The sequence below is a fragment of the Dipodomys merriami genome, unplaced genomic scaffold, assembly GCF_024711535.1.
Source record: "Dipodomys merriami isolate MVZ:Mamm:240054 unplaced genomic scaffold, mDipMer1.0.p SCAF_25, whole genome shotgun sequence".
Lineage (NCBI taxonomy): Eukaryota > Metazoa > Chordata > Mammalia > Rodentia > Heteromyidae > Dipodomys > Dipodomys merriami.
The window spans coordinates 5,011,309-5,036,511 of record NW_027203937.1 but is presented as its reverse complement, the minus strand read 5'-3'; the positions used below and the strand labels follow the sequence as shown (position 1 = coordinate 5,036,511).

Below are 25,203 nucleotides of genomic sequence, written 5' to 3'. Positions count from 1 at the left end.
TCGATGTTAATAAACTTATTTGTCTTGATCTAACGTTTATTTTGTTTTCTCAAAATCACTGGATGAGCAGACCCAGCTGTATCTTATCAAAGCACACAAATGGATGCTGAGTGCCCGGTACTATATCTGGTCTCTTGTCCCTGGGGGAAGATGCTCTGCTCCAGTTAGGGCCTCAGATACCCTGACCCTTGAAGATCCTCCTCTGAGCAGCAAAGGGCATTTATCCTCTATTCTCTAGTGTCTGTTGTCTGATCTCAGTCTTCCTAAGGATGTTCTCTGTTGTGACTTCTCTTGGTATAAGGGTAGGAACCACTTTCCACAATAGACACAATCACACACATAATATCACACAGACACTGCTAGCCTTAGCTCTAGCACATTCTAAGGCCAGGTAGCTGAGCTGTCCTGGGTTCAGCAACCCAGTGGTCTCCTTTGAACTATGACTCTAAGAGCAATAAAAGAAGATGGAGCCGAGTGTTGGTGGCTCACACCTGTAATCCTGAGGCTGAGATCTGAGAATCCCAACTTGAAGCATTCTGCTCCGAAAAGTCTTTGAGACTCCTATCTCCAATTAACTAGCAAAGTGTTGGAAGAAGAACTATGGCTCAAGTGGCAGAGCACCAGACTTGTGAGGAAAAAGCTGAGGGATGGTACCCAGGCCTGAGTTAAAGCCCTAGTACCAGCACAAAAATGAAAAAACAAAAAGAAGATGAAGATGATGGTGGTTTACCATGAAGACAGGTAAAAAGCAACAAAGCAGGCATACTGACCAAATTCCCCCTGCCAATTCACCCCTCTGCACTTCCTTTGGCCTAGCCCACTGACTCTCCCCTAATGACTGCCCATTTATGAAATGAATTCATTCACCAAGTTCCCTTCTGTGTAAGTTATATAGAGTCCATATTTGTTGCTGACATGCTGGTATACCATCATCAGTGATTCATCTCCTGTAGGAAACCTTTTATTAAAATACTCTCAAATAGTGTCTCAGCCACTCAGGCTTTGCTTTGATGGCAATAGAAAGGTACATCAGTAAGGGGAGTATGGATAGTGTAAGAGAAAAAGACAAGAGAACATACCTCACATTGCATATCCACTATATTCTAGGGCTGAGGATAAAGTAATGTTCAAGACAAGCCAAGGCGCTAACAAATTCCAGCAGGGCACCGGGTATTTGCCCATCTACCTTGGGGTCGTAGGATAAGAGGTGAGTCCACCGGTGGTGCAAAAAGCATGAGGTTCAATGAGGCTGAGGAACACGCCCTAAGTCTCACAGAACATGGATAGCAAAATTGGAATCTAAACAGGTCTTTCAAACCAGAACTGCCCTCAACTGTCCAATCAATTTGTTAGACAATGGAGATTAAATCATCTGCCTTTTTCTTTTTACAGTTGGGTGTTGTATTGATGATTTGATGATATAATATAATATAATGATTTGATGATAGATTATGGATATATTTATTTATTTTAAAACCATGAGGTAAAACCCTTCTCTGAGCTCACTAGAAGGGGAGTTTGGAGGTGGTCTGTCAGGCCTGTTTTGATTTAAGTGGCATAGATCCAGCTTGAGTGTAAATTTGAGACTGTGTGTGCTTATGTCACACTCTATTTTTTTAATTACTTTCATATGTCCCATTTTATTTATTTCCCCCCAAACTTGTGATGGGAAAACTGAGGCCTAGGACTTGAAAAGACGTGTTCATGTTAACAAGGCAAATTGACTATCAAAGCCAAAATCCATATACATATACAGCACAAAAAATATTACTGAACCAATTGAGCCTTATAAGGTGACTTGGGTTGGCTCTTACTGCTGATTGGACTCAGTTCCTGGGTTTCTTTGGGAATGTATTAGTCCCACATCCCATTTATATTCAGTCTCTCTGAATCCTTGGGGATTCTTTCTCCCAGCATTCCACTTCTCCTCATTCTTCATTCCTCTCTCCTCCCTTCCTCTGTTAACCTCCCTTCTCTTCTTTCCTCCCTTCTTCTACCTCCCTGGTAAACAACATTTGCTAGTCTCACAGAAGCATGGTATGTGACTGAGTGACTGAAATGAGAAGTAGCTCCTGAAAGCAGAATTTTTTAAATTTTTTTTTCATAGATTGTTTTGCCAAGCTAATGGAAAAGGGTTCTGCAGGCCCCCTTATCTCAGGCCAACTAGAGGATCTCTTCAAGTTTTTGTTTTTCTTTCCAAGCTGGTTTTCTGACAAATGCATGCTGAAGGTCACTCCCAGGTTCCCAAGATAGTGATAGGTAATCAATCACTTTCTGGACAGCAGTATCACAGCAGATAATCTCAGGAATGGGAGGATTCCAGGAAGAGAGAAAGGAGGAGAGCCTGAACTGTCCCACTACTGCATGCTCAGCAAAGGTGAGCTGATGGATTGCCTTGCCCTGAAGTTCCAGGGCCCTCACAAATACATTCTAGCTCCACTGGACATTCGTTCCTCCTGGCTTTTTTTCTTGAAACAAATAAATATATACATACATAAAAGGCTCAAATATTTTCCAGATAATCTGATCTTTGCAATTCAGAAAGCAACATAGATTACATTTAATAGCTCCAAGGGATGGGAGAGGCCACATGTGGCTTCAGCAACAACCAATCTATTAAAAGATAAAAACACAGCCAGTCCCATTGGCTCGCTCTTGTAATCTTAGCTACTCAAAAGGCTAGATCTGAGGATCAAGGTTCAAAGCCAGCCCAGGCAGGAAAGTTCATGAGATTCTTATCTCCAATAAGCAACCCCCCCCCCACACACACACACAAAAAAAAAGCCAGAAGTAGAGCTGTGGCTCAAGTTGTAGAGGGCTAGCCTTGAGCAAAACAGCTCAGGGACAATGCCCAGGCCCTGACTCCAAGCCCCAGAATCAGTACAAAAATAGATATAAGAAAAGAAAATTAAAAAAAAAAAACGGAAAAAAAAAGAAAACATAAATAACAGAAGTGACACACACCACTGACTTTGCTGAGGACAAGGTTGGTGTGCTGGATGAAATCACTTCAATTCTCTAGGCTGTCTCTTCAACTACAAAATAATGGACTAGGTTATTACAACAGCTAATGCTAACTAAACATCTACTTTATGACAAGCTTTATGCTAGAAGCTGAAAAAAATAAAGAAAGAAAGAACAAACCCAGTATGTGGTCTCAGGAGGTCTCTAAGTTTAATGGAGGGAAAAGGTGTGTCATAGGGTATTGTAACATTTTAAAGTGTATCATAATTTTGTAAAGTGCTTACAAAGTTGCTATGTACTAAATACTATGCAAGGACAGAGGTAGAAGCAACTCTGGCAGAGTTTCGTCTTAGAATTTATCCTAGTGGTAAATATGTGGCTTTTTGTTGTTGTTGATTTTGTTTTTGTTATTTATAAGTCCTAGAGTTTGAACTCGGTGCCTTGAGCTCTTGTTTGACTTCTTTGCTCACAGCTAAGCCTCTATCACTGGAGTCATACTTCCACCCTGGTTTTCTGCTGGTTATTCTGGAGATGGAAACTCTTGGATTTTTCTGCCTAGACTGGCTTTGAACCACAATCCTCCAAATCTGTTTCCTAAGTAGCTAAGATTACACACATGACACACTGGCACTTAGCTGGTCCTTTGGTTTTGATCTACCTTTCACTATTATATGTTTTATTCTTTCTTAACGGGTTGTTTTCAATCATTGTTGTCATTTTCAACCATTACCAATACACTATTACATACTGTTTTAGTGTTCCAGCCCTGTTGTTTCCAGTTTGCTTTTTTCTTTTCTTTTTCTTTTTTTCTTTTTCTGCTGGTCTCGGAGCTTAAACTGGGCCTGGATGCTGTCTCTGAGCTTATTTTGCTCAAGGCTAGGACTCTACCACTTGAGCCACAGAGCCACTTCCAGCTTTTTTGGTAGTTTATTGGAGACAAGGAGTCTCACAGACTTTCCTGCCTCAGCTGGCTTCAAACCTTAATCCTCAGATTAAGGTGGCATGAGCCACCAGCACCTGGATTTTCAGTTTGCTTTAGAGATACAGTTGCTACAACTATCAGTTTGACTTGAAAAATCTCTTTTAAAGTTGTAGACCAAAAACTGAAGGTCTCTTCTAATGAAGGACCATGGAAGGGAGTCTACTGGAGCAAACCTCTCCCCTGAAGGAAGAAAGATGCTAACTCCTAGAAGCCTAGTAGAGACGGAGTCAAAAGCACCATTTCGATTCTTCATCTGTGATGTTAAATTTTCAGATATCTCAGATACCTTCTTACGAAAAGTATAGACCATCTCCCTAGCCAAAAAAAAGACATATATATTATTTTAAAAAATTCTAAATAAGAAGTCTCTGCAATGTCTATAGATTCTTTTAAACTGTATTTCAGATCTAGAGTCCCTTGATGATAGATTCCTTCAAGGTCAGAACCACCCAGGAATTAGAGCTTATTTATTCCTTACAGGGTGAAAGCTGAAGTAATCTGGAATAATGAGTTGTTGAGTGCATTTTCTGAGACCTAGTCTTCTGATTGTCAACTCTACCCTTGAACTAGTTGACCACTGCTAATTTCTCCTATCAAAACACACTATAGCCAAGTGGAACAATCTTGTGCCACAAACAGCTGGTGCTAGGGAGTGGGTAAACATTTGTGCAAATCCTGAATGAGTCTGCTTGTTGGGCTGAAGAATGGTTCTTGTCCATGAGACACTCAAATGTTTAGGAGAAAAACACACAAAGAAGCAATGTAATGCAATATGTTATGTGCGATTACAGATGCCTGGGCTGAGTTTTCAGTGACTGTACAGAAGGGTGCACTCAGTTCTGCTTGGCCAGATCATGTGAAGCTCCATAAAGCAGAACCCTCAATGAGTTGAAAAGTGAGTAGAATGGACACAAAGGGCTGAGTCCATCAGCCTATTCAATGGGTGAAACAATAGAAGGAGGAACTGGGAAGCTTGCAGTCTGAGATCAGATCATTGGAACCTTAAATATCATCACACCAAGGAGTTTAGGCTGTCAGGAAGAGTGTCAGACCATGCCATAGACTATGTGCAGTGTTTTAGTTGGATGGTACCAGGAGATCAAAGAACTATTTCTTCTGGTAGTCTTCTGAGAAAGGATGGTAGTAGAAGTGGAGGGGAGTGAGCTTCTCTGAGATTCCTATCATCTCTCTTCTCTCTAAAAGTCAGCCTCACTAAACTCTAACACAGATAAGACCTCTGTAATGCATTCAGAATTGACAGGCAGTTGGTTAGCCTAAAATACATCTCCAAGATGTCCAAGGGTACTCAGCAGAAAATGACTCCTCCTCTCCAGATAGTTAAATGGGAGGAGACCTCAAAATTGCTCTTTTAATGTTTTGATGAGCTTCCCATTTTTCATTCACTCTTAAGACATCCACTGGTTTAGCCACAGGACGCCCACTGACTCTGAGGAGACTATTCATCAAGAAAAGAGACAGGAACCAGAAATAGGGGTTCACCCTTGTCATCTTAGCTGTTCAGGAGGCTGGGATCCAGAGGATCTCAGTTTCAAGCCACTCTGTCTAGAAAAGCCTTTTGTGACTCCATCTCCAAACCAACCAACAAAAAGCCAAGCTGAAGGCATATGTCAAATGGCAGAGCACTAGCCAAGCAAGCAAGCCAAGCTAACAAGCCAAGCAAGCATGAGACCTTGAGTTCAAGGCAGATAAAGAAAAAAAAATGGAAAAAGAAAAAAGAAGGAGGGAAGGAAGGAAAGAGAGAAGGAAGGAGGGAAGGAAGGGAAAGGAAGAAGGAAGAAAGGAAGGAAAGGGAGGAAAGGAGGAAGGAAGGAAGAGAGAGAGAAGATCTGCAGTACATAATGGAAATATTAATGATATTATATCTCAAAATTCTTAGACTCCAGAGATATTTTTTAAAAGTCCTTGTATAAAAGTAAATTGTATAAAAGGTGCTGGTATCTCACTGCTAAAATCCTGGCTACTCAGGAGGCTGAGATCTAAAAATTGCAGGTAGAAAATAGCTTGAAGAAGAAAAAACATGAGACTTTTCAATTAACCACCAAAAAGTCAGAAGTGAAGCTGTGGCTTAGTGCTAGAGTGTGGCTCAAGTGTTAAGAGTCCCTTGAGTAAAAAAGCTCAGGGACAGCTGAGCACCAGTGGCTCATTCCTGTAATCCTAGCTACTCAGGAGGCTGAGATCTGAGGCTCGCAGTTCAAATCCAGCCCGGGCAGAAAAGTCTGTGAGACTCTTATCTCCAATTAACCACCAGAAAACCAGAAGTAGTGCTGTGGTTCAAGTGGTAGAGCACTCACTTTGAGCTGAAGAGCTCAGGGACATCACCCAGGTGGAGAGTTCAAGCCCCATGACCAACCAAAAAAAAAAAAAAAGCTCAGGGACAATGCCTAGGCCCTGAGTTCAAGCCCCAGGACCACACACACACACACACACACACACACACACACACACACACACACACACACATTTTCTCCCAAGCAAAACCAAAAGAAAAATAAATTCCTAATTTCTAGGATACTATATTTAAATTGTCTGCACAGAAGTTCTGCCTCTGCTGACCACTAGAGGTCAGAAGAATTCTGTTGTACAAGAAACAAAGCGTCAAAATGCTGACTTTAAAGATAATCATTTCCCCCATTCAGATTTGTCAGTAAAACATATTTTCATCAAAAGGAAAAGTTGAAATTGTTCAGGGCTTACTTCTTGAGCAAAATGATTTTTAATACAAAATAGTTATAATTCCTCAGCTTACCTGCAAATACAGAAAGTCCTGAGGAATCATAACAAATAGATTTTTGTTGAAATTTCCATAGTAAATATATACCTTGCAGGAAATTCCATTGTGTTTACACTGTTTATTTAGTAAAAATTATCTCTGTGATTATGTGCATTTATTTCTAAAGGAGGGTGCTTTCCCTTCCTCAGACGAAGTCCAGGAAATGAGTGGAATGTTCAGGAAGTTAGCTAAATGCTGATGTAAATCCAAAGGAAGGTCTGTTGTTTTAAAAAGGGAGGGGGTGAGGAAGGGGGAGAGAACCAAAAAAAATAAATAAATAATAGGAAGTAGTTTTCTCATTCACTTATGGAAAATGTTATGCAGAAATTTTGATTTAAAAGGAAGAGGATTAGAACCTCTCAGTGCCTATATGTTTTTGGGTGAATCCATTAGGGAGACCAGACTTGTACTGATAATAATAGCAAACAAAGCAAACTGTGACAAGTGGGTTATTTATCTGCAAATGGCCGTGAAGGGTATTCTGTGTCAGATATACAGAGCAAACACTTTTTGCCTCTGAAACACTAGAGTGCATTTGAGAAACAAAGATTCGGCTCATTGAACAGACAGAAGATAATCTGTTATGCTTTGTCTGAAAATCACCCCTCTCCTCTCTTCTACCTCTCTGCTACCACCTTCTTTCAGACTTCCAAAGTTTCTCATCCACAACTTGCTTTCTCTCCAGCTACCAGTTCTCATGGTAGCCAGAACAAAATCCAAAGAAATCATGTTGGTATAAAAAATAAAAATAAAAAATAAACACCAAAGACAAGTGCCTTTGAATGCTTTTGAACTCTGCTGACAACCCTGTGCCAAGCACTAAAGACACTCTAACCTCTAAAGCCTCCCATCAGCCTCAGCCCACATTCCCTCCCACTAGAAGAATCTCAAGCTCCAGTTACACTGGAATGGCATGCTGTCCAGTGCCTCCCTTCAGACAATTCACAGCCAAAGTTATTCATACAGTTATCCTCCTTAGTTTGGAGACTGAATGAGGACTTCTGGCCATGCTTTTTTCTTAACTTCTACAAAGCAATCTGTGGATCTCTGAAATTACAACATGTGAGTAGTGACAAAAGTTTCAGAGGACACAAGACAGTCCCATGAACAAAACATGTCCTCCTGGGCCAAGCACTGGTGGCTGGTGCCTATAATCCTAGCTACTCAAGAGGCTGAGATCTGAAGATCTCTGTTTAAAAGCCAGCCCAGGCAGAAACATCTGTTTGTCTCTTATCTCCAATTAAGTACCAAAAAAGCCAAAAGTAGAGCTGTGGCACAAGTGGTAGAGTGAAGGCTTTGAGTAAAAGAAGCACAGAGACAGCACCCAAACCCAGAGTTGCTGGATGCAAATGTTGTCAACTATCACGTGTGCCTAGAAAAGATGTTTTACTGGAGGCAGGTAGCTGGATCCAGTGATTAAATAAATGTCTCTGATGGCACATCATGAGTAACTTTTAACTTCTATAACTTATATACAGAATACACAGGATAGTTTGGAGGAGCTGAGTCTTCAAGAGTTGTGAGTACTATGTACTGGTGGCTCATGCCTGTAATCCTAGCTGTTCAGGAGGATGAGATCTGGAGGATCAACTTTGAGGCCAGCTTAGGCAAAATAGTTCAGTAAAGTCTATCTCCAAAATAACCAGAAAAGGCTTAGATGGAGACATGGTTCAGGTAGCAGAGCATCAACCAAGTGAGAAAGCAAGCTGAGCAAGTATAAAGCCCTGAGTTCAAACCCGAGTACTGCCACAAAGAGAGGATAGGGAGAGTCATGGTCTTTGTGATCCATACTTACTTTCTCTTCTTTCCTGTATTCTCCTTCAAATTTCTGTGATGCAGATGTATCCTTTTAGAGGTCAAATGGTGAGATGACAAGCTGTTCTAGCCAAGCTTAACAGGAATTTAGGATTAGGAACACCAGGTTGCAGGAAAGGGGTCTAGGGAGACAGATACATGGTTTGCTGCTAGGAATTTCTAGATGAAAGGCTGTGTTTTCTTTATCTATTTATCTCAGTGTTCTCTGCAGTGCTTTCCTAGGCCAGTAGCTAGCCCACAGTGGACCCATATTCTACTGTTCAACAAATATTTACTAAACAGTAGAGGATTTGTTTTCCTAAGTTTAGAGGTTTAAGCTTGTTAATAGATAAATTATTTTTCTGTCATTTGCATTTTGAGACTCTTAAGTTGGATTTTGCTTTATTTTTTTTAAATCATTTCCTTTCTCTCCAATAGCTCATTCTAGAGCTCTCCATGCAGTCGACTGCAAGTATTTGTTGGGGAGAAAGAAAAAGAGAAAGGGGAAGAGAAATAGCTTTGAAAAAGTGTGATTCATCTTGAGACTATAGAACATTCTGGGGCAAGGGCCCTAGCATGTGTCCAGAAAGTCTTGCCAGTGTAATTACACCTTTGTTTTTCTTTTTCTGCTAGCCACATTTGCCACCAGTGCTCCTCGGTCCCTCCTCCTGACTCCTTTCCTTCTTTTCTGAATCCATTTCTCTCTTTTTCCCTCTCTTTCCTGTCTCCCTTAGTCCCTCCCTCCCTCACTTCCTTCCACAAATATTCCTGACACTGGTGCTCTGTGCCAGGCACAGTGCCAGGCTCTGAGAGCACATAGAGAGGCCCTGCAGGAAGCTCAGGAAGTGAGGACAGGGACACATGCACAGAGCCTTACACTCTGTGCACCAGGGTTCCCAAAGTAGAAAAGCATAGACTTAGACTAACCAGTAATGGAAAGGAAAGGGAAGCAGAAAGGGCAAGTAGGAAGACCAGGGAAGTCTTCCCAAGGAGAGGTGACATAAGACTTCAATTATGAAGGAAGAATAGATAGAATCTAGTTGAAGAAAGATGGAACATTCCAGGCAAAGGGGACCCGAGGGGGAAAATGAAGGTAGGACAGCTTTTTCTATGTGACTTACCAATTCCATTTCCTGGCTTTCTTCCTTTACCCATTTACCTCCTATCAAATGAAATTATGCAATCTCCAGGCATTTTAGGAAGTTTAGACAGCTTCTCATTGAATCTCTTAAATGGAAAAGCCTTGGTAATGTGAACTAGCCATAACATTAAGCATGCTCTTGGGTGAAAAGAAGATGAGGTCTGAGGAAGACCAAAATATCCAATCCCAGAATATTTCGTTGGCATATTTCAAGCTGGTTATTCAGAGAAATTGCAGAGCTCTGCAGATACTGGAATGGCTTTGAAAAACTAGCTTTTGGGAAAAGAAACTTACATCCATGTACATAAGTGAATAACAGGGGCAGGCTGAGCCTTTTCTGTTTCCTGTCCCCTCATCTCCTCCCATTAGCCCAGCCACCATCATAAAGAAGGGATTGAGGCATGGATGCCTGGGGACAGAGATAGTCTGTCATTGGCTGTTACCACAAAGGTGACATCCTTAAGAAGCCAACCCTTGCTCTCAGAGTCCAGCCTCTTCTCCATGGCCTTATGCCACTTCCTTCTCCCCAGATCTCAAGCCTTTATCTCTGTTAATATTTCTGTGAGATTCCACAACTATGTATGATACTCACCTAAGATATGAGACAATGTGTGTGTTCTTTTTCCTGTCTATAGCTAGTTTTATTTCCACACTAAACTTCACAAGAAAACTGGAAAACTTCTAGGTAAATGCCAATAGAAAACTAGATAGAGGGGCTGGGAAGGTGGCTCAGTGGTAGAGCGCTTGCCTTGCATGCATGAGGCCCTGTGTTCAATTCCTCAGCACCACATAAGAAAAAAGAAAAAAGCCGGAAGTGGCAATGTGGCTCAAGTGGTAGAGCACTAGCTTTGAGCTAAAGAGTTGAGGGACAGTGCCCAGGCCCAAAGTTCAGGCCCCATGACCGGACCCCCCCCCCCAAAAAAGAAAAGAAAACTAGCTAGAAAGCTGAAAATGTAACACACTTGATTTTGTATTTTTTTTCTCGCTATGGGTGTTTGAGAAGTTGGAGCCCTTTACCATGAAGATGGATGAAGCCATCTAAGGACTCTCTTATCCTTGGAATAAAAAAGGCAAAGGAACAGGGCAGGTTGGTTTCCTGTCCTCCCAACAACTCAGCTGCCCTATAAAGGAAAACTGAGGCCAGGAACAAGCCCTTCTCCCAGTGTGGTTTATTTCTATTCACAGAACCACTAAAAACAGGAGGCCAAAGCTGACCTCTTTAGTCAAGAGTCAGCTCTACTTTAAAATTATGATTCCATGTGAAAGCTAAAATGGGAAAGAGAAAAAATCAGTTCTCAGGACAGAAATGTTAAAAACCCTTGGGCCACATTCCAGTTAGGGGCTGTCCCTGCACACAGAACTCCCATTGGGGTGGGTAGGCGGGCGGGAGATCAGTCAGGCCTAGGTCAAACCAGTGCAATGTCAGGGATTGTGGGGTTTGCAGTACAGGTGTCCAATTTACAGATAAAGATATTTACTATGATAATTATGCTACATAATCCTTAAAAACAGAAGCTTGCTGGGTGACAGTGGCTCACATCTTTAATCCTAGCTACTTAGGAGGCTGGGATCTGAGGATCAGTGGTTCTGATGTTTGAACTAAGGGCCTGGCACTTGCTAGGCAGGTACTCCACTGCTGAGCCACACTCCACTCTTTGTTGTAATGGTTATTTTTGAGATGCAGTCTCAAGTCCTGCCCATAATCATCACTAGACCTTCTAAACCTGTCAACTTTCTATTATAGCTATGATGACAGGAGCAAGCCACCACGTCCAACTTCTTCCACTAAGCTGTCATCTCAAGCACTTTTTGGCACAGGCCAGCCCTGAACCTTGATTGTCCTAGTCTGTTTTTTATCTACCAATCTTAGCCTCAAATCTAGCTTGGGATGTCAGTTGTACAATACCATATTCAGCTATCAGTTAAGGAGGGAGGGAGAGGGTGTCTCACAAATTTTTCTGCCCTGGCTGGCTTAGAATCATGATCCTTCCAATCTCAGCCTCCCAATAGCTAAGATTATAGGTGTGTGCCACTGCACCTGGGAGAAATGTATTCTTACACAATTCTGGAAGCTACAAATAAAAAACTAAGGTTGATTCTTTCCATAGTCTCTAGAAACAAACTTCCTATTCCTCTCTCAGCTTTCAGAAGTTTCCAGCAATTGGGGGCCTAATGCTTGTCCTATAGCTACATAAATTCAGTCTCTGTTTACACATGTCATTTTCCTCCATGTTGTGGCTAAAAGTCCCTCTTCTTAGATGAATACTAGTTATTACTTTAATTACATCTGCAAAGACTCTATTTCCAAAAGAATTTACATTCATAGGTATCCAGGGTTAGTCTTCAACATGTCTTTGGAGAGACACAATGCAACCCACAGAAATGTAAACATGGAGACAGAGCAAAATCCTGTGTAAAATAAAAACAAAAGTAAAAGCCTGAGCTAGATGTGACTATCAGTCAGGCCTATCCTCTCCCCATTACTGTGTGCAGGCCCTCTGTCTTCTGTTCTTAGAGATGACAATGCTTACCCTACTTCAGAAATGCTATGAGAATAAAATAAAGTCATATAAAACATTTTCTATTGGGGAAGTGTTTCTACAAGTGCAGAGGATTATTGCGAATTCATTCCAGATTGTGTTGACTTTTCCTTAACTTCATAACTACTTAATGAATAGGTAAAGGAAGGAGAAATACAGCTTGTCTTACAAGGAAGAGAATTTAAATTACATGCCTCCCTTCATTTAGGGTTTGAGATAAAAGTACAATAGCAATCTACAGATAAGGAGAATAGTATTACAAATCCCGCTTCACTGGGCTTTTTACTCACCCCAAGACAGAGTGGTAACTCAAATGAAGCCAAAAGGTGATAAGCAATTGAAAAGCAAACCAAGCAGGCTTGTCTTATCTAGGACATCTGCAGATAAGTATCACCAACTAGCAGTAGCTCTCTTTCTCTCCCTGTGGTCCCTATCACCGGATGCCAGGACAATATTCTGATCATTTGCTTTGTTTGTGAGACTTGAGTCTGGAACAGGGCCTCACACATGCACAGATATCACCAAGCTACATCCCAGCCCCCAACATCTCAATAACTGCTTTGAATCTGCTTTTGTCTGATGACCTTGCTGGAGATGAGGACAGAGACCACCAACTTTATGAAATTAGACAAAGATATTTTTCAACTGGATGTGACATGTCTATTACACAAGCCTCTGTCTATTACAAAGAAGCCTGTGGATTCTGGTTTGGGAAGAGGCAGAGGGGATGAGGGAAACTAATGGTTGGGGTGAGTCTATATATTGTATGTATTTATACAACTAATCCATTGTAACTTTTTTTTAATTTTAAAACTGAAATATTGTGTAGCCAGAATAAGAACCCATAAACCCTAATAGTAATGAGAAACATTTTGTCAGATCAGCAGATTAAGTCCATGGGCCTTAAGAAGCTAAAGATGGCCACCTCTGAAAATGGGGGAGGGGGTGGGAGGGGAGGGGAAGGGGGGCAGTAATTGTGTCCTTATAACAGCTTGAGAACTACATCCAAAGCATCCTCCAGGAAAAATTGGGGGGGGGGGCAGAGGAGGGAAACAACATCACTAAGGAAAAGAAAACAAAGATTCTCAGAAAGCATTTCTCATCTGCTCAGCAATCTGAATCCTCTAATTCTTACTGCTCTGTTCATAGGCTTGGACCAAGGGGGTAGCATAATCCTAACTTAGAGGAATACACCAAATCACACACTAATTAATAAACAAAACTTTATTTTCCTTTAATACAAAAATTAAATAGCAAGGGTTTTTTGTACAGTTGATAAATTAGAAATTTACAGTACAGACATCAATGCAGACATACTTTTGTACATCTTTAAAAGCAGGGTCCATTTCCTTTGTGATTCAGTGCTTCACTCTGAGCATGCATAGTAGGAGTTCGCCTGGTACCTCTATGTCCAACAGTTGGAAGTCCCCCAGGCGGGCTTCCAGGTGCCTGGCACTGTGGGGTGGCATGAGGATCCAAGGAAAGGCAACAGAACAATGAGTCTGACTGCTGCGCAGAGCAGGTTCAATCATGCTTTTATCTTTGCAGATTGCACCTGATAATTAGTCTACCTTTCTTAGGAAGAGCTCAAGGGGCCTTCATCCTGAGACCTTCTAAAGCCTCACAACATCCCTGTGAGGTAGAAAAAAGAAATCAGATCTACCTAGATGGCTCGCTGACAGAGATCTAAGGAAGCAGCTTACCCCTCCAATGCCTACAACCAAGTCAGGGCCAGAGCCTATTAAGTATATTAGGAAACTTGCACAACCAGGAAAGGAAGATGGACCCTGCCTTTGTGGGGAAGAGCCCCTCTCGCACTTAAGCCTTCTAGGTTAAGAGTGGCCATGTAATGTGTACAGCAGGCTTTCAAGGAGGTACATAAGCTTTGAAGATACAGCACCTATGAGACCCAAGAAGACCCTCTACCAACTGCCTGGATGAATACTAGGAATGCTGATGCAAAGATACAGTAAAGTAAAAACAGAAATTAGCTAAAAAGGGCAATTGAGTTTACCAAGAAATCCGTAGTATACTTCGCTCCTAGTTCTGTCAAGCCATTACTACACATATGCATGGCCAGATGTAGCCAAGCGAGTGCTCTAACCAGGTCACAGTGAAACCAAATCTGTTACTGAAGGCTCTAGTATCTAATTCTTGTGAGGAGCAAAATGCTCTCCTAACAGTTCCCAAGGTCTAGGACCTAGCCATGAAGAACAATAGCAAGGAAATAGTTAACTCCCAATTTCAAATAGTAACTCCAACTCCACAGAAAAATAGTAATTCCAATTCCCTCCATCACAGAATGAAAATCAGGATGTAAACTGATCTTTCTTCAGAGGCTCCTCCCAACCCTTTCCTAAGTACTGCTGTCAGCCCTTCATGAGAAGGCAGAGACTGTGTGACATCCTGATGAAACCCCTTTAAATTGAACCAGCCTTTTAAGGAATCAGGATGTGGAACACATCTTTGTCCTCAGGTCCTAGCTTGGCTCTGAACACACACACACACACACACACACACACACACACACACACACACACACACACACACACACACACACACACACACACTCCCCCTGGCTCTGAACACACACACACACACACACACACACACACACACACACACACACACACACACACACACACACACACACACACACACACACACACACACTCCCCCTGACCCAGGAGGCCAAGCAGGGGAAGAAAGCTCAGAAATGGGGGGGAGGGAGGGATGGGTGGGTAACTGGATAGAACAATGACTTCAAACCTGAGATAGTTCCCAGGTTCTGGGATTGGGGAGTACAGGTGACAGAGTGACAGGGTAAGAAAGTCAGAGAGCATCTCAGGGAAATGAAGGGTCACCTCTTCTCCAGTTTCAGGTCCCTGGGCAAGACGCCAGCTCAGAAGCAGTCTCAGTAACCAGGAAATAGGTCTCCATAAAGGAAGAAGGATATGAATCAACTAAGGAGCAAAACCAGACGGCTCTGGCCAGTCCCACCCTCCTCCATGTTTCTCTGCCTGCCCTGAAGTTTGAGTTTTAGGAAACGAGACAAAAGAGCCTACCAGAAAAGGGGCTAAACAGAACAGAGGTGTCCTTGGACTTATTTGCTCAAATCTCTGAATGCCAAAAGATTTTTGTAGAAAGTTGCAGCTATCCCTAGTTCTAGATTTCCAAGAAAGAAAAGCAAACCTTTTTCCCTTCGCAAGACTCTCTCCTCAAATACACCTACACAAGATCACACAGAGACCCAAGCCCAAACATGTCTGCCTCCACAGCCACAGTGACATGGAACCAATTCCTACCTACCTAGGAGCTCTTTATGGAGACTATCCCCAGTAGAGGGGATATTCTCTATCAGCACCACTATAACTGACTTTGTGAGGAATGCTAGGAAAGCACAGATGTTCGGGAGGTAAGGACCCAGCAGAGGCTTGTGGGAAGGACCCTAAATGAACCAGAGGTAAGCTCCAAAGGCCTCCAGTTATATACAAAGACAAGAGCAAAGCCAAGAGCACCGTGGTCCAACCTATCCTACATGTATTACAGCAACGGAGTTGGCATCATTGCATAAGTGCTGATAACTGACTTTTTTTTTCTTTTCTAAACCAATACAATTCAAGAGAAGATGGAGTCACTTGAAGGTCACTGGTAACTGACTCCTCTTCCACAAAGTTGTTTTTCCCCCCTCCTGAAACTATAAACACTCTTCATTGTCTGCAGTGTGAAAGGAAAAGCCTATGACCCTGTGGCATTACTAAGGCTACTAATCCATTCGGTACCAACATCCACTTCTGCTCAACTGTACCTTCTCTCTGAGAAGGCAAGAATGATGAGGCAGATGGTCACACTCCTAAATTCTGCCAGATACTAGCTCTAGAACTCAGGGTTCAGGTGTTTGGGTTTTCTCATGTGTTCTTTTATTGTTATGATTATTATAACCTTAATCATTTACAGATACTGATTACCTCCTGTTGCCCAGCCCTCTGCGGGCTGCTGCCTGAGTCACACAATCACCGAAGCATTACAAAGAAACCTGCACCATCTCCTATCATATACTCTGGCACAAACATGAGCCCCTTACTGCAGGGTCCTCCTTCCCTTTCTGGGCCAGAGCAACTCTGAACAATTCCCAAGATGCCAGAATAGGGAATGAAAAAGGGCAGGCTCTGCCCCTGGGTGCATGCTCTTGGACCAGCTATGGGAACAGTCCAAGCAACCCAGGGAGTTCACATTTTACATCTCCGAGGCAATATGTGGTCTCAAATGGAGTTCAATGAGCCCTTCCTGGGATCAGTTCTCATGTTCCCAGAGTCCTTGCTCCAAATTCAGCCTAGGTACTCAGACTGCACCAAGCCATAGGGACCACCAGACCCACACAGATCTTATCTCAAAAGCCCCAAGACTGTCCTTTCCAAATACATAATGAACATCTTGCATACATCTTGATCTCAGCAACTCACTAACTTGCAAGAACAAGGAGGGAAGAAGGAAGGAAGCTGGCAGATCATGGGCATAAAGCTCAACCAAGGTGGACAGAGGAGGATTCTTATTTTCAGAATAGAATCATCCATTTGGAATTTTGCATCCCTACAAATGTTTCTTCACAAAGTATGATGAAAGGAGGGAGAATAAAGAGTTTTCCTACTGTTTTTTTTAAAGGCATAAATTAATAAATAATGAGTGACTGAAGTACAATTGCTGAAGCAAAGACAGGTCTAAATTACAAGGAAAGCAACCTGTGACATGGACATTTTGTCCCAGAAATCTAGTGATCAGAAGGCCTACCTACAGTGGGTTCAGAGAAAGACCAGTTACAATTTCAAAAGAACTGCAACTTTCAGTAGACTGCTAGGAGGTACCCCCTTGTGAGGACTGAAAACATAAATTTTTAAAGCTTTGGATACTTCCACAAAAGGCAATTAAGACCTGTACTGTTAAAGTTTGCAGTTCATTTCATATGGTCTACACTTTATTTATTCCCTGCTAACCAATCCAGCCCCTGGCCCACATTCTGGAGAGTCATTAAGCACCATATAAATACTCCAGGCCACACTGCTTCCAATGAAATCTTCTAAGGAGCCTTTGCCAATTACTAGGAAACAATCACACACCAAGTAGTTGGATTAACTGTCCTTAGTCCCCTTTACATAATTGAATAAGTCTCCATTGTGGTAAGCAGGCCAGACTCTGATAACATTCTTATGCTCTGAGGGAAAAAAGGCACTATCATTCTAAGAATGCAAGCTGACCATAGTTTGAAAGTCAGTTGAGTATACTGTGTCATGGTCCAAGAATGTGCTTTTAATTGTAATTGACACACACAAATTACACAGTTAATCTGTGCAAATGCAAAGTTGCCAAGAAATTTAACATTTCAGCTCTTCCAGACTGGCGTCTGTGTAGATGCAATCACACAAAGAAAAATATATTAAGTCCCCCTATTGCTTAATGCAATAGGTCTCTGGGGTGGGTAAGGTAAGTCAACTTAAGTAAATCTCATTTTCCTCTGAATTAAGTGATTGTCAGAAAGCAAATCACCTTTCCTTTTCCCCTCATTAGGCACGCTGTAGTGCAAAAATTCCTATAAAAATACCTTTTAAAAAAAAAAATCATTAGTGTAAAAATCAAGAAAACAGCAGCTGCCTAGAACAGGGATGTTAAATTTTAAGAGAGGAGGAAAGAGAAGAAAACCCCACTGGATACTTTCTGTGCATTAGCACAGTACTTTTGTTTGTCCAAACAATTCTGTTTTATGACAAAGTCACTGAAAGATTTTGACACCACCTCTTGGGAGTGCAATCCGTGAAGTTCAAAACAGCAGACAGTGTACCATAGAAGATGTTTATGTTAGATCAGCCAAACTATAAAACTCTTATAACACTTCTCCAAACCCAGCATTTCCAGTGTTTACAGATCACTTTGTTAACTCAAGACCTAGTTAGTATTTAAAAATTTAAAGGGCCTAAAAAAAAAAAAAAGAATCTTTCTCTCCTGTAAGTTATCAATTCACAAAACAGATCCCACCATGTAGGAAAAAACAGTATCGCCCTGGGTTTCCTGGAGTGGAGACAGGACCTCCACACTCCAAGCTGCGACCTGCTAAAGTGATCATTTTGATTTTTCACAGCTTTGAAAGCCCTTAACTGGCTTTTCCATTGTGGATCATTCCAAAGTCTGCAGCAAAATCATTGGTTTTATGATGCTGGGATGAGAATGAGGGGTGGAAGTTGGGTGTGGGGGGGAGGGTTGTTTAGGTGTTGCTAGTTTGTTCATATTGAAAATCACTGCATACAAGGTTTAGTAGCATTACCAAAGAACTGCTGGTGTTCCTTCCTTCAAAATGAGGAACATGTGGAGACTAGCTAGCTTTACACCACAGTTTCATTGCCTTTCCCAGGCTTTACCCAACCATTCCCTCTCTTCTCTCTTTTTACCTTCCCAGAATTCACCAATCTGTTGGAACATTTCTGCCAGGTGTGAAGAGTTTTGGCAGACCAAATCCACATGCCTGAAGTGATGCCCACAAGCAAAGACATAAAGATTTTCAACATTTCCACGGCCATATTAGAGTCATCTGCAGAATACCGAAAGAGCGCCCAGTTGGAGATTTCATAGAAATAGCAAGCAATCACACAGGTTGCAGGAACTGTGTACAGCACTGAGAAGACTCCGATCTTCACCATCAGCCTCTCTAGCTTGTCTGTCTTTGTCCCATCCTTCTGAAGATTAGACCGGATTTTGAATAAGGCCACCAAGCCTGCAGCAATGAACAAGGTTCCAATCACCAAGTAAGTAAAGAGGGGAGCCACTACAAAGCCGGTGAGGGCATCAAGGTTCTGGTTCCCAACATAGCACAGGCCAGTCAGTTCATCTGCATCCACCAGTCTCATAATCAGGATGACGATGGTTTTCACGGCAGGGATGGCCCAGGCCGCAATGTGGAAATAAGAGCTATGCATTTCAATGGCTTCATGACCCCATTTGAGTCCTGCTGCCAGAAACCAAGTGAGTGTCAGAATAACCCACCAAATGGAGCTGGCCATTCCAAAAAAGTACATCAACAAGAAAATTATTGCACATCCTGTGTTCTTAAGTCCTTCTTGGATGAGAATGGGTTCTGCTGCCTCTTCAAAATCGCAGGATATCCTTTCCCGGCCTACAGTCAGCCTGACAATATAAGCAATGCTATAAATATTATAGCACATACTGAGGAATATGATGGGGCGTTCAGGGTAAGAAAACCTGGAAGAATCAATCAGGAAGGTCAGCACAGTGAAGGCGGTGGAGATGAAGCATAGGCTGGCCCACACCGCCATCCATATGTCAGTGAATTCCTTAGCAGATCGGCTGTATAGGCCAGCATCATAGCCACACTTGAGAACGCAGTTTAGACTCCTTTTCACCCAGATGTACTGATCAGAATTGGTTCCCACAGAGTGACACTCTTCCCCAGGCTGGATGGAGGTCTTGTGAGGTAAGGGTACCTCTTCATCACCTGGCCCTTCCATGCACATGTGATTGTGGTCATTCTGTGGTGGGAATTTGCTGCAGTTCAGGCTCTCGGGCCAGGCAAACCCAAATTCTTTCAGGACGGGTTCACAGCGTCTCTTGACTGAAAGACACATGCCACCACATGGGCCGATGGGGATATTGATCTTCTCTGTACACATTGGCACATACACCGAACAAAGGAAGAACTGGAAAAGTAATGAACAAAGAAAATAATGGCTTGGAGGTTTGTGCAAAAGCTTGTAACACAGCTGAATGAATGTTTCAAGACAATGTATATATCTACTTTTAAGCCAGCCTTTTAGGGGTTCAGCTGGTTGTTCTGACCTCAAATAAGGGTGCTTTCTAATCTATCCTTCTTACACACGCTTCTTAGTTTGGCTCCACTCATTCTTTCCAGAGAGATATACATAAAAAAGGAAGCACATAGGGCTGGGAAGGTGGCTCAGTGGTACAGCGCTTGCCTTGCAATGCATGAGGCCCTGGGTTCGATTCCTCAGCACCACATAAGCAAAAAGAAAAAAGCCGGAAGTGGCGCTGTAGCTCAAGTGGTAGAGCGCTAGCCTTGAGCTGAAGAGCTGAGGGACAGCACCCAGGCCCAGAGTTCAGGCCCCACGACCGGACCCAAAAAAAAAAAAAAAAAAAAGGAAGCACATAAATAAATATAATGCATAATCCTTTTTCATACTGCCCATAGTAAATCATCTTTGGAAAGTAATCTTGTAAAATCTGACATCTAACACCCCTCCCCTTTTAGTCACTATATGAAAGAGTTTGAAGAATCTAACAAAATGATTATTTTAGGTCATTCAAACCTGGACTGAAACAGAAAAGAGAGACCAATGGAGATGCTGTTTGACAGGAGGATGAGCTGTGGATTGAGGTCTCCGGTCACCAAGCATTTGTTTGGCTTGTGTTTCCTCAATGAATAATAATGAAGCACACTAGGCAAATGTAAATGTTAAATCCCTGAGACTGCACTAGCAGCAGGGGAGAGTCCAGTTGCTGTCCTCAATTCCTCCAGCATTGATAAACAGTCTCCCTGGCTCCTTACAGATGTTGTCTATGAGGTCTAGAGTTACAAGGAACTATTTTCCAGCATGTAAAGGGATCCAGTCTTGTCCTTCAAAACAGCTTGGCTGCTTCTCCAGGATACGTGTCATTAAAAATATATATCCCTGCAAAAGCTGTTTCTCCAACGAAAATTGCCACTGATGTCAAGGTATGTGCTGCTTCCAAACTGAGACCTGGAGGATCATTTCTTTAGCTTTTATAACCTAGTTCTAAAGTTCTGAAATTTCCAAAGGGATATTTCACCAGCAACAGGTCTAATCCCAACCATCTTTCCAAAACCACAATCCAACTTTTAAAATGACCTATGTAGAAACATGAGGCTAAGTAAGTATGTTGTATGTCTGTTTCTTATCTATCAGAAGTTATAGCCAGCTCCATAGATTTTTGAATTTTTTAAAGCCTGGACAACTAACTTTTATTTTTTTCCCCCAACTGCTGCTCTCTTTTCTGAATTTCTTAAAATCACTCAGCGTCACCAACCAAACCACAAGTGATGTCAAGTTCTTTTCTTTCCTTTCAGTTCACAAACACCCCCTCCCATAATAATTTGGTTGTTTTTGCACAATTAAGACTATCCTGCATATGCAAATTCTTTCTTCACTTATTATTTAAGGAACAATTACTGTTATCATTATATATTACATAAGCTTTCAAATGTTTAATGACTTTAAAAAATGTCTGCAACATTAAAACTATCTTCGTAGAAGTTTGTTTGTTTGTTGTTTTTCATCCAAACATGAAACATGCTCCCAACTCTGAGGACAAGACAGAACTCAAGCCAAAACCAGCCTAACTTATGTGACCTCTAAATCCACCGGGGACGAGGTGAGGACAGGCCATTCCACAGAACATGGTGCAGTGGTATTGTATTTAAATAAACCCACTCACCCATCCACCCCCCCCCACACACACACAAATTATGGGATAAACAATGGGGAAGTTCTTGCTTCTTATCTCTCCTTCCAAATCTTAGCTGCAGCTGGCTGCTCTGCGGGGACTCACCCACCAAGCAGCGGCGGCCAGGATCCTTGGCAAAGAAAACCCCTCAGCTCCACTGGGGTTAGGGGCTTGGCCAGACACGGGTGGGCAGGGGAGATAGACGGAAGGGCGGGGTGTGAGAGTGGGTTCCTTCGCAGGCCAGATGACTTACACAACGTCTTGGCTTCCAGTCCCTGAGAAGGGACAGCAAAGTGGGGGGGGGGGGGGGCGGAGGGTGGTGGAAATCACTTTTCCAGTAGAGCTGCACACTTCCAACTAGGACGGGGACGGAGGGCGAGGAGCTTCGCGAGGGGGGCCGGGGACCCCGCCGGGTGGGTGGAGGGGTGGGGGTGGGCGCTCACCTGCAGCTGGCTGGAGCAGCCGTACTGGATGAGAGGCGTGAACGTGGTCAGCTGCAGCTCAGCGTCCGTCTGCAGCTCGTGCCCCACCAGGTTGGGCATCTTGGTCACGTTGTAGCCGAGGTTCTGGCACATGGAGATGCGGATGGGGTCGCACCGCCGCTCCTCCTCGTCTCCGAAGCCCCGAGCCGGCCCGAGGAGCAGCAGCAACCGCAGCACCAGCGGCCCCAGTCGGAGCCCGACGCCTCCGGGTGCCCCCGGGACGCTCGGCCCGGTGCCCCGCCAGGCCATGGCCAGAGCCCGGGGCAGCGGCGGCGGCGGGGACGGATCCGGCCGACACCCCCAGTTTGCACCGGGGCGCGCTGCTCGCAGCTCCGGGCAAGGGAGTGCGATAAGGCGCCAAGGGTGACGCGGGGAGCAGCGGCTGCCGCTCCCCGCCGCTGCCCGCGACCCGTTGGGATATCACACGCCCCGGGCTGAGACAGAGGGTCAGACTGCTAGGGTCATGGCTACAGGCGGCGGCGATCCCGCAGCCCGGCGCCCGCCGCGTCGGCTCGGAGGTCTCTGCGAAACCCGCCAGCACTCAGCGCCGCGCCGCTCTCACTGCCTCAGCGCTGCGCGGCGCAGGAGGTTCGCTGGGCGGTGGCGGAAGGGGACCGACAGCTCTCCGCTCCAATGGGCGAGCGGCGAAGGCCGTGGGGGCGTGGTCACGGGGCGGGCCCTCCCTCCCGCTGGAGGGGTCAGGCCCCCGCCCGCGGCCCTGCGCCCGCCCCGCCCCGCCCCGCCCCGCCCCACTCCGCTTCCCGGCGAGCACTGTCCTCCCACCCACAGCTCGGCGCGCTCGGGGCCAGGCGGCGAAGGAGCCCCACGGCTCCCGCCAGGCCGGCCTGCGCCCTCCTGCCAGGTGAAGAGTGTTCCAGGATGGGGTCCCACTTTCTTTTCCTTCTTCTTCCAGCTGTCACCTGAATGTGTCGCGGCCCCCGGCCGAGAAGAGCACACAAAGGAACTCGTGACTTCGCGTTACACCGGTCGTGGCTGGGAATCCGGGCGGTGTGACCTTGAACAAATTGCTCAACCTCTCGGAAGTCAGGCGGATCTCCCTCGGAATCACGGCGGGAGGATTAGAGATAAAGTTTAAAAGTCTCAGCTCCCGTGCCTGGTACTGCGCGAGTCGGCAGCTCGCTCGGTGGGCGCCCGACCCCTCTCCCCGCCCGGCCCGCGCCCGGCCCGCGCTCGCGGCGGCCCGGACTCCAGCCCCGAGTGGGGGAGGCGCCGCGCAGCCGGCCGGCCGACCGCCTCGCGCTCTGATTTCCTCACCGTACGAAACGAAATTCCACAGGGGGATTCGAAAGGAAATGAGGCCGGGACGCTCTGTGCTCCGCGGCCCGCCGCCCTTCCTGTCTCGGGGACACGGTTTCTAAAGAAGGTTCAGCGGGTGAGAGGGCGGCAGGGGACCCGTGCGGGGTGAAGGTCCGGGGACCCGGCGAGATCCGCCCGCCGCCTGCGCCCCCCGCGCCCCCGCCCGCGGCCTGCGCCCCCCGCACCCCCGCCCGCAGCCTGCGCCCCTGCCTCCCCGTTCTGTCTGAGTAGGGTCTGGGGCAGAGGATATGGTTAGACCCGAGGTCCCGTCCGCCCCTTCCCTCCCTCGTGCCTGGCCACCTGTCGGCCGGTGGTCGGACAGGGGAACTCTCAGCAGGTGGCATCCTAAACCGTTTACTTATAGCTTAACTGGGGTCACACCACCACACATCTCCCAGCCCCAACACGGACCATCTGGCCAACCTCTGAGACAAGTTCATCTCCCCACCAGAGTTCTCAAGACTTCCAGGAAAAAAATCATGTCTGGAAACAGGGACTGGCAAATAGTAAATGCTAAATAATTTATTGTTGTTGTGGTGGTTGTTATTTTGGTCTGTTGTTATTTTGGTCTGGTCCGTTAAAGACACAATCTAACTTTCCAGTCTGGTGTTAAATACATCTGGAGCCCAGGTCCGAAGATTTGGGTAAATAGATTTTTGTTTCAGTTCTGGGGATTGAAGTCTGGGCCTCACGAGCTTGGTAGGTAAGTGTTCTGTCGAATGAGCCACACCTTCATTCCTTTTGCTATGGTTTTTGTTTCTTGCCCTTGCTGTGACTAGGATCCTCCAATCTCCACCTCCTGAGTAGCTGGGATCACAGTGGGGGGCCACCTAGGTAAAGGGATTTCTGCCCTCATCCTGAGTTCCTTTTGTCCCACACTTGTCACTTTTCCTGGGGCTGATTCACCGACACGTGGTAGAGTCACCGTTTAAGTTGGAAGAATGTCCGTGCCATCCAGGCGGTACTCATATTTGTTTTGTATTTTTAGTTGTCTTTTCTTATATTGGCTGAGAGCACGAATGGAATAAACTTTTTTAGGCCTTTGGCTCCATGCCTGGAGCTCCTGAAACTGCATATGTCCTAATGTCTTGGTGAAGGAAACTCTACCCCCTTAAGGAGATTGTGAAACTGAGGCTAAAACCAAAGCAATAGTTAAATGACAGAACCAGACAGTCACTTCAAAAATAGAGATTGCCTTTATCTCCCTCCCCCGCCCCCCCAAAAAAGCCTAAGCTGGAAATCAGTGACTCAGAGGAGGCCTGAGTCTTTTGTATGTCTCCACCAAGTAATGCTCAACACCACTAGCCCACAGACCTAATAAGTAAAGGATCAGAGCAGAGCAAAATAATTTAATCAGCATTTGAGCTTCAGAGAGGAACAAATCAGATGACTAGTAGAAATGAATAATTCCCCACTCTTGAAGAACACCCTAACGAGACAAAGAATAACCAACTAGTCCCTATTATAAGCCCATAGGTAGAAAATTGTGGGCAAACTGAAGGTTTGGAGGGCTACTCAATGTGAGATTCTGAGCTATTCAACAACAATAAATGGAGTTAGTTTACAATTGGCAAACGAGTAGGATGGGAAGGGGGCAGGGTGGGTGCTGAAGAAAGATGTACGTGCTTTATGAATCAATGCTCCTGAGCTCCAGAAGGTCTTGTTCCTCACACTGGGCCTGCCACAAGAAGGGAACTTCGTTAAATGTT

At 44.5% G+C, this 25,203-nt stretch overlaps 1 protein-coding gene across 1 annotated transcript; it reads right to left on the bottom strand.

Annotated features, from left to right (window-relative positions):
* Positions 1–13,421: 13,421 nt before the first annotated feature.
* Fzd4 (frizzled class receptor 4) lies at positions 13,422–22,697 on the bottom strand. The gene is made up of 2 exons (XM_070034819.1): positions 22,139–22,697; positions 13,422–19,912 (listed from the first exon to the last, which is right to left on the bottom strand). The coding sequence occupies exons 1-2, from the start codon at positions 22,424–22,426 to the stop codon at positions 18,584–18,586; spliced, it is 1,617 nt and encodes a 538-aa protein (XP_069890920.1). The 5' UTR covers positions 22,427–22,697; the 3' UTR covers positions 13,422–18,583.
* Between the last annotated feature and the right edge of the window lie 2,506 nt (positions 22,698–25,203).

Coding starts and splice junctions, on each gene's coding strand:
- Fzd4 (XM_070034819.1), bottom strand. CDS start 22,426: ATGGCCTGGCGGGGCACCGGGCCGAGCGTCCCGGGGGCACCCGGAGGC. Junction 19,913..22,138: donor GCTGCTCCAGCCAGCTGCAG/GTGAGCGCCCAC, acceptor TTACTTTTCCAG/TTCTTCCTTTGTTCGGTGTA.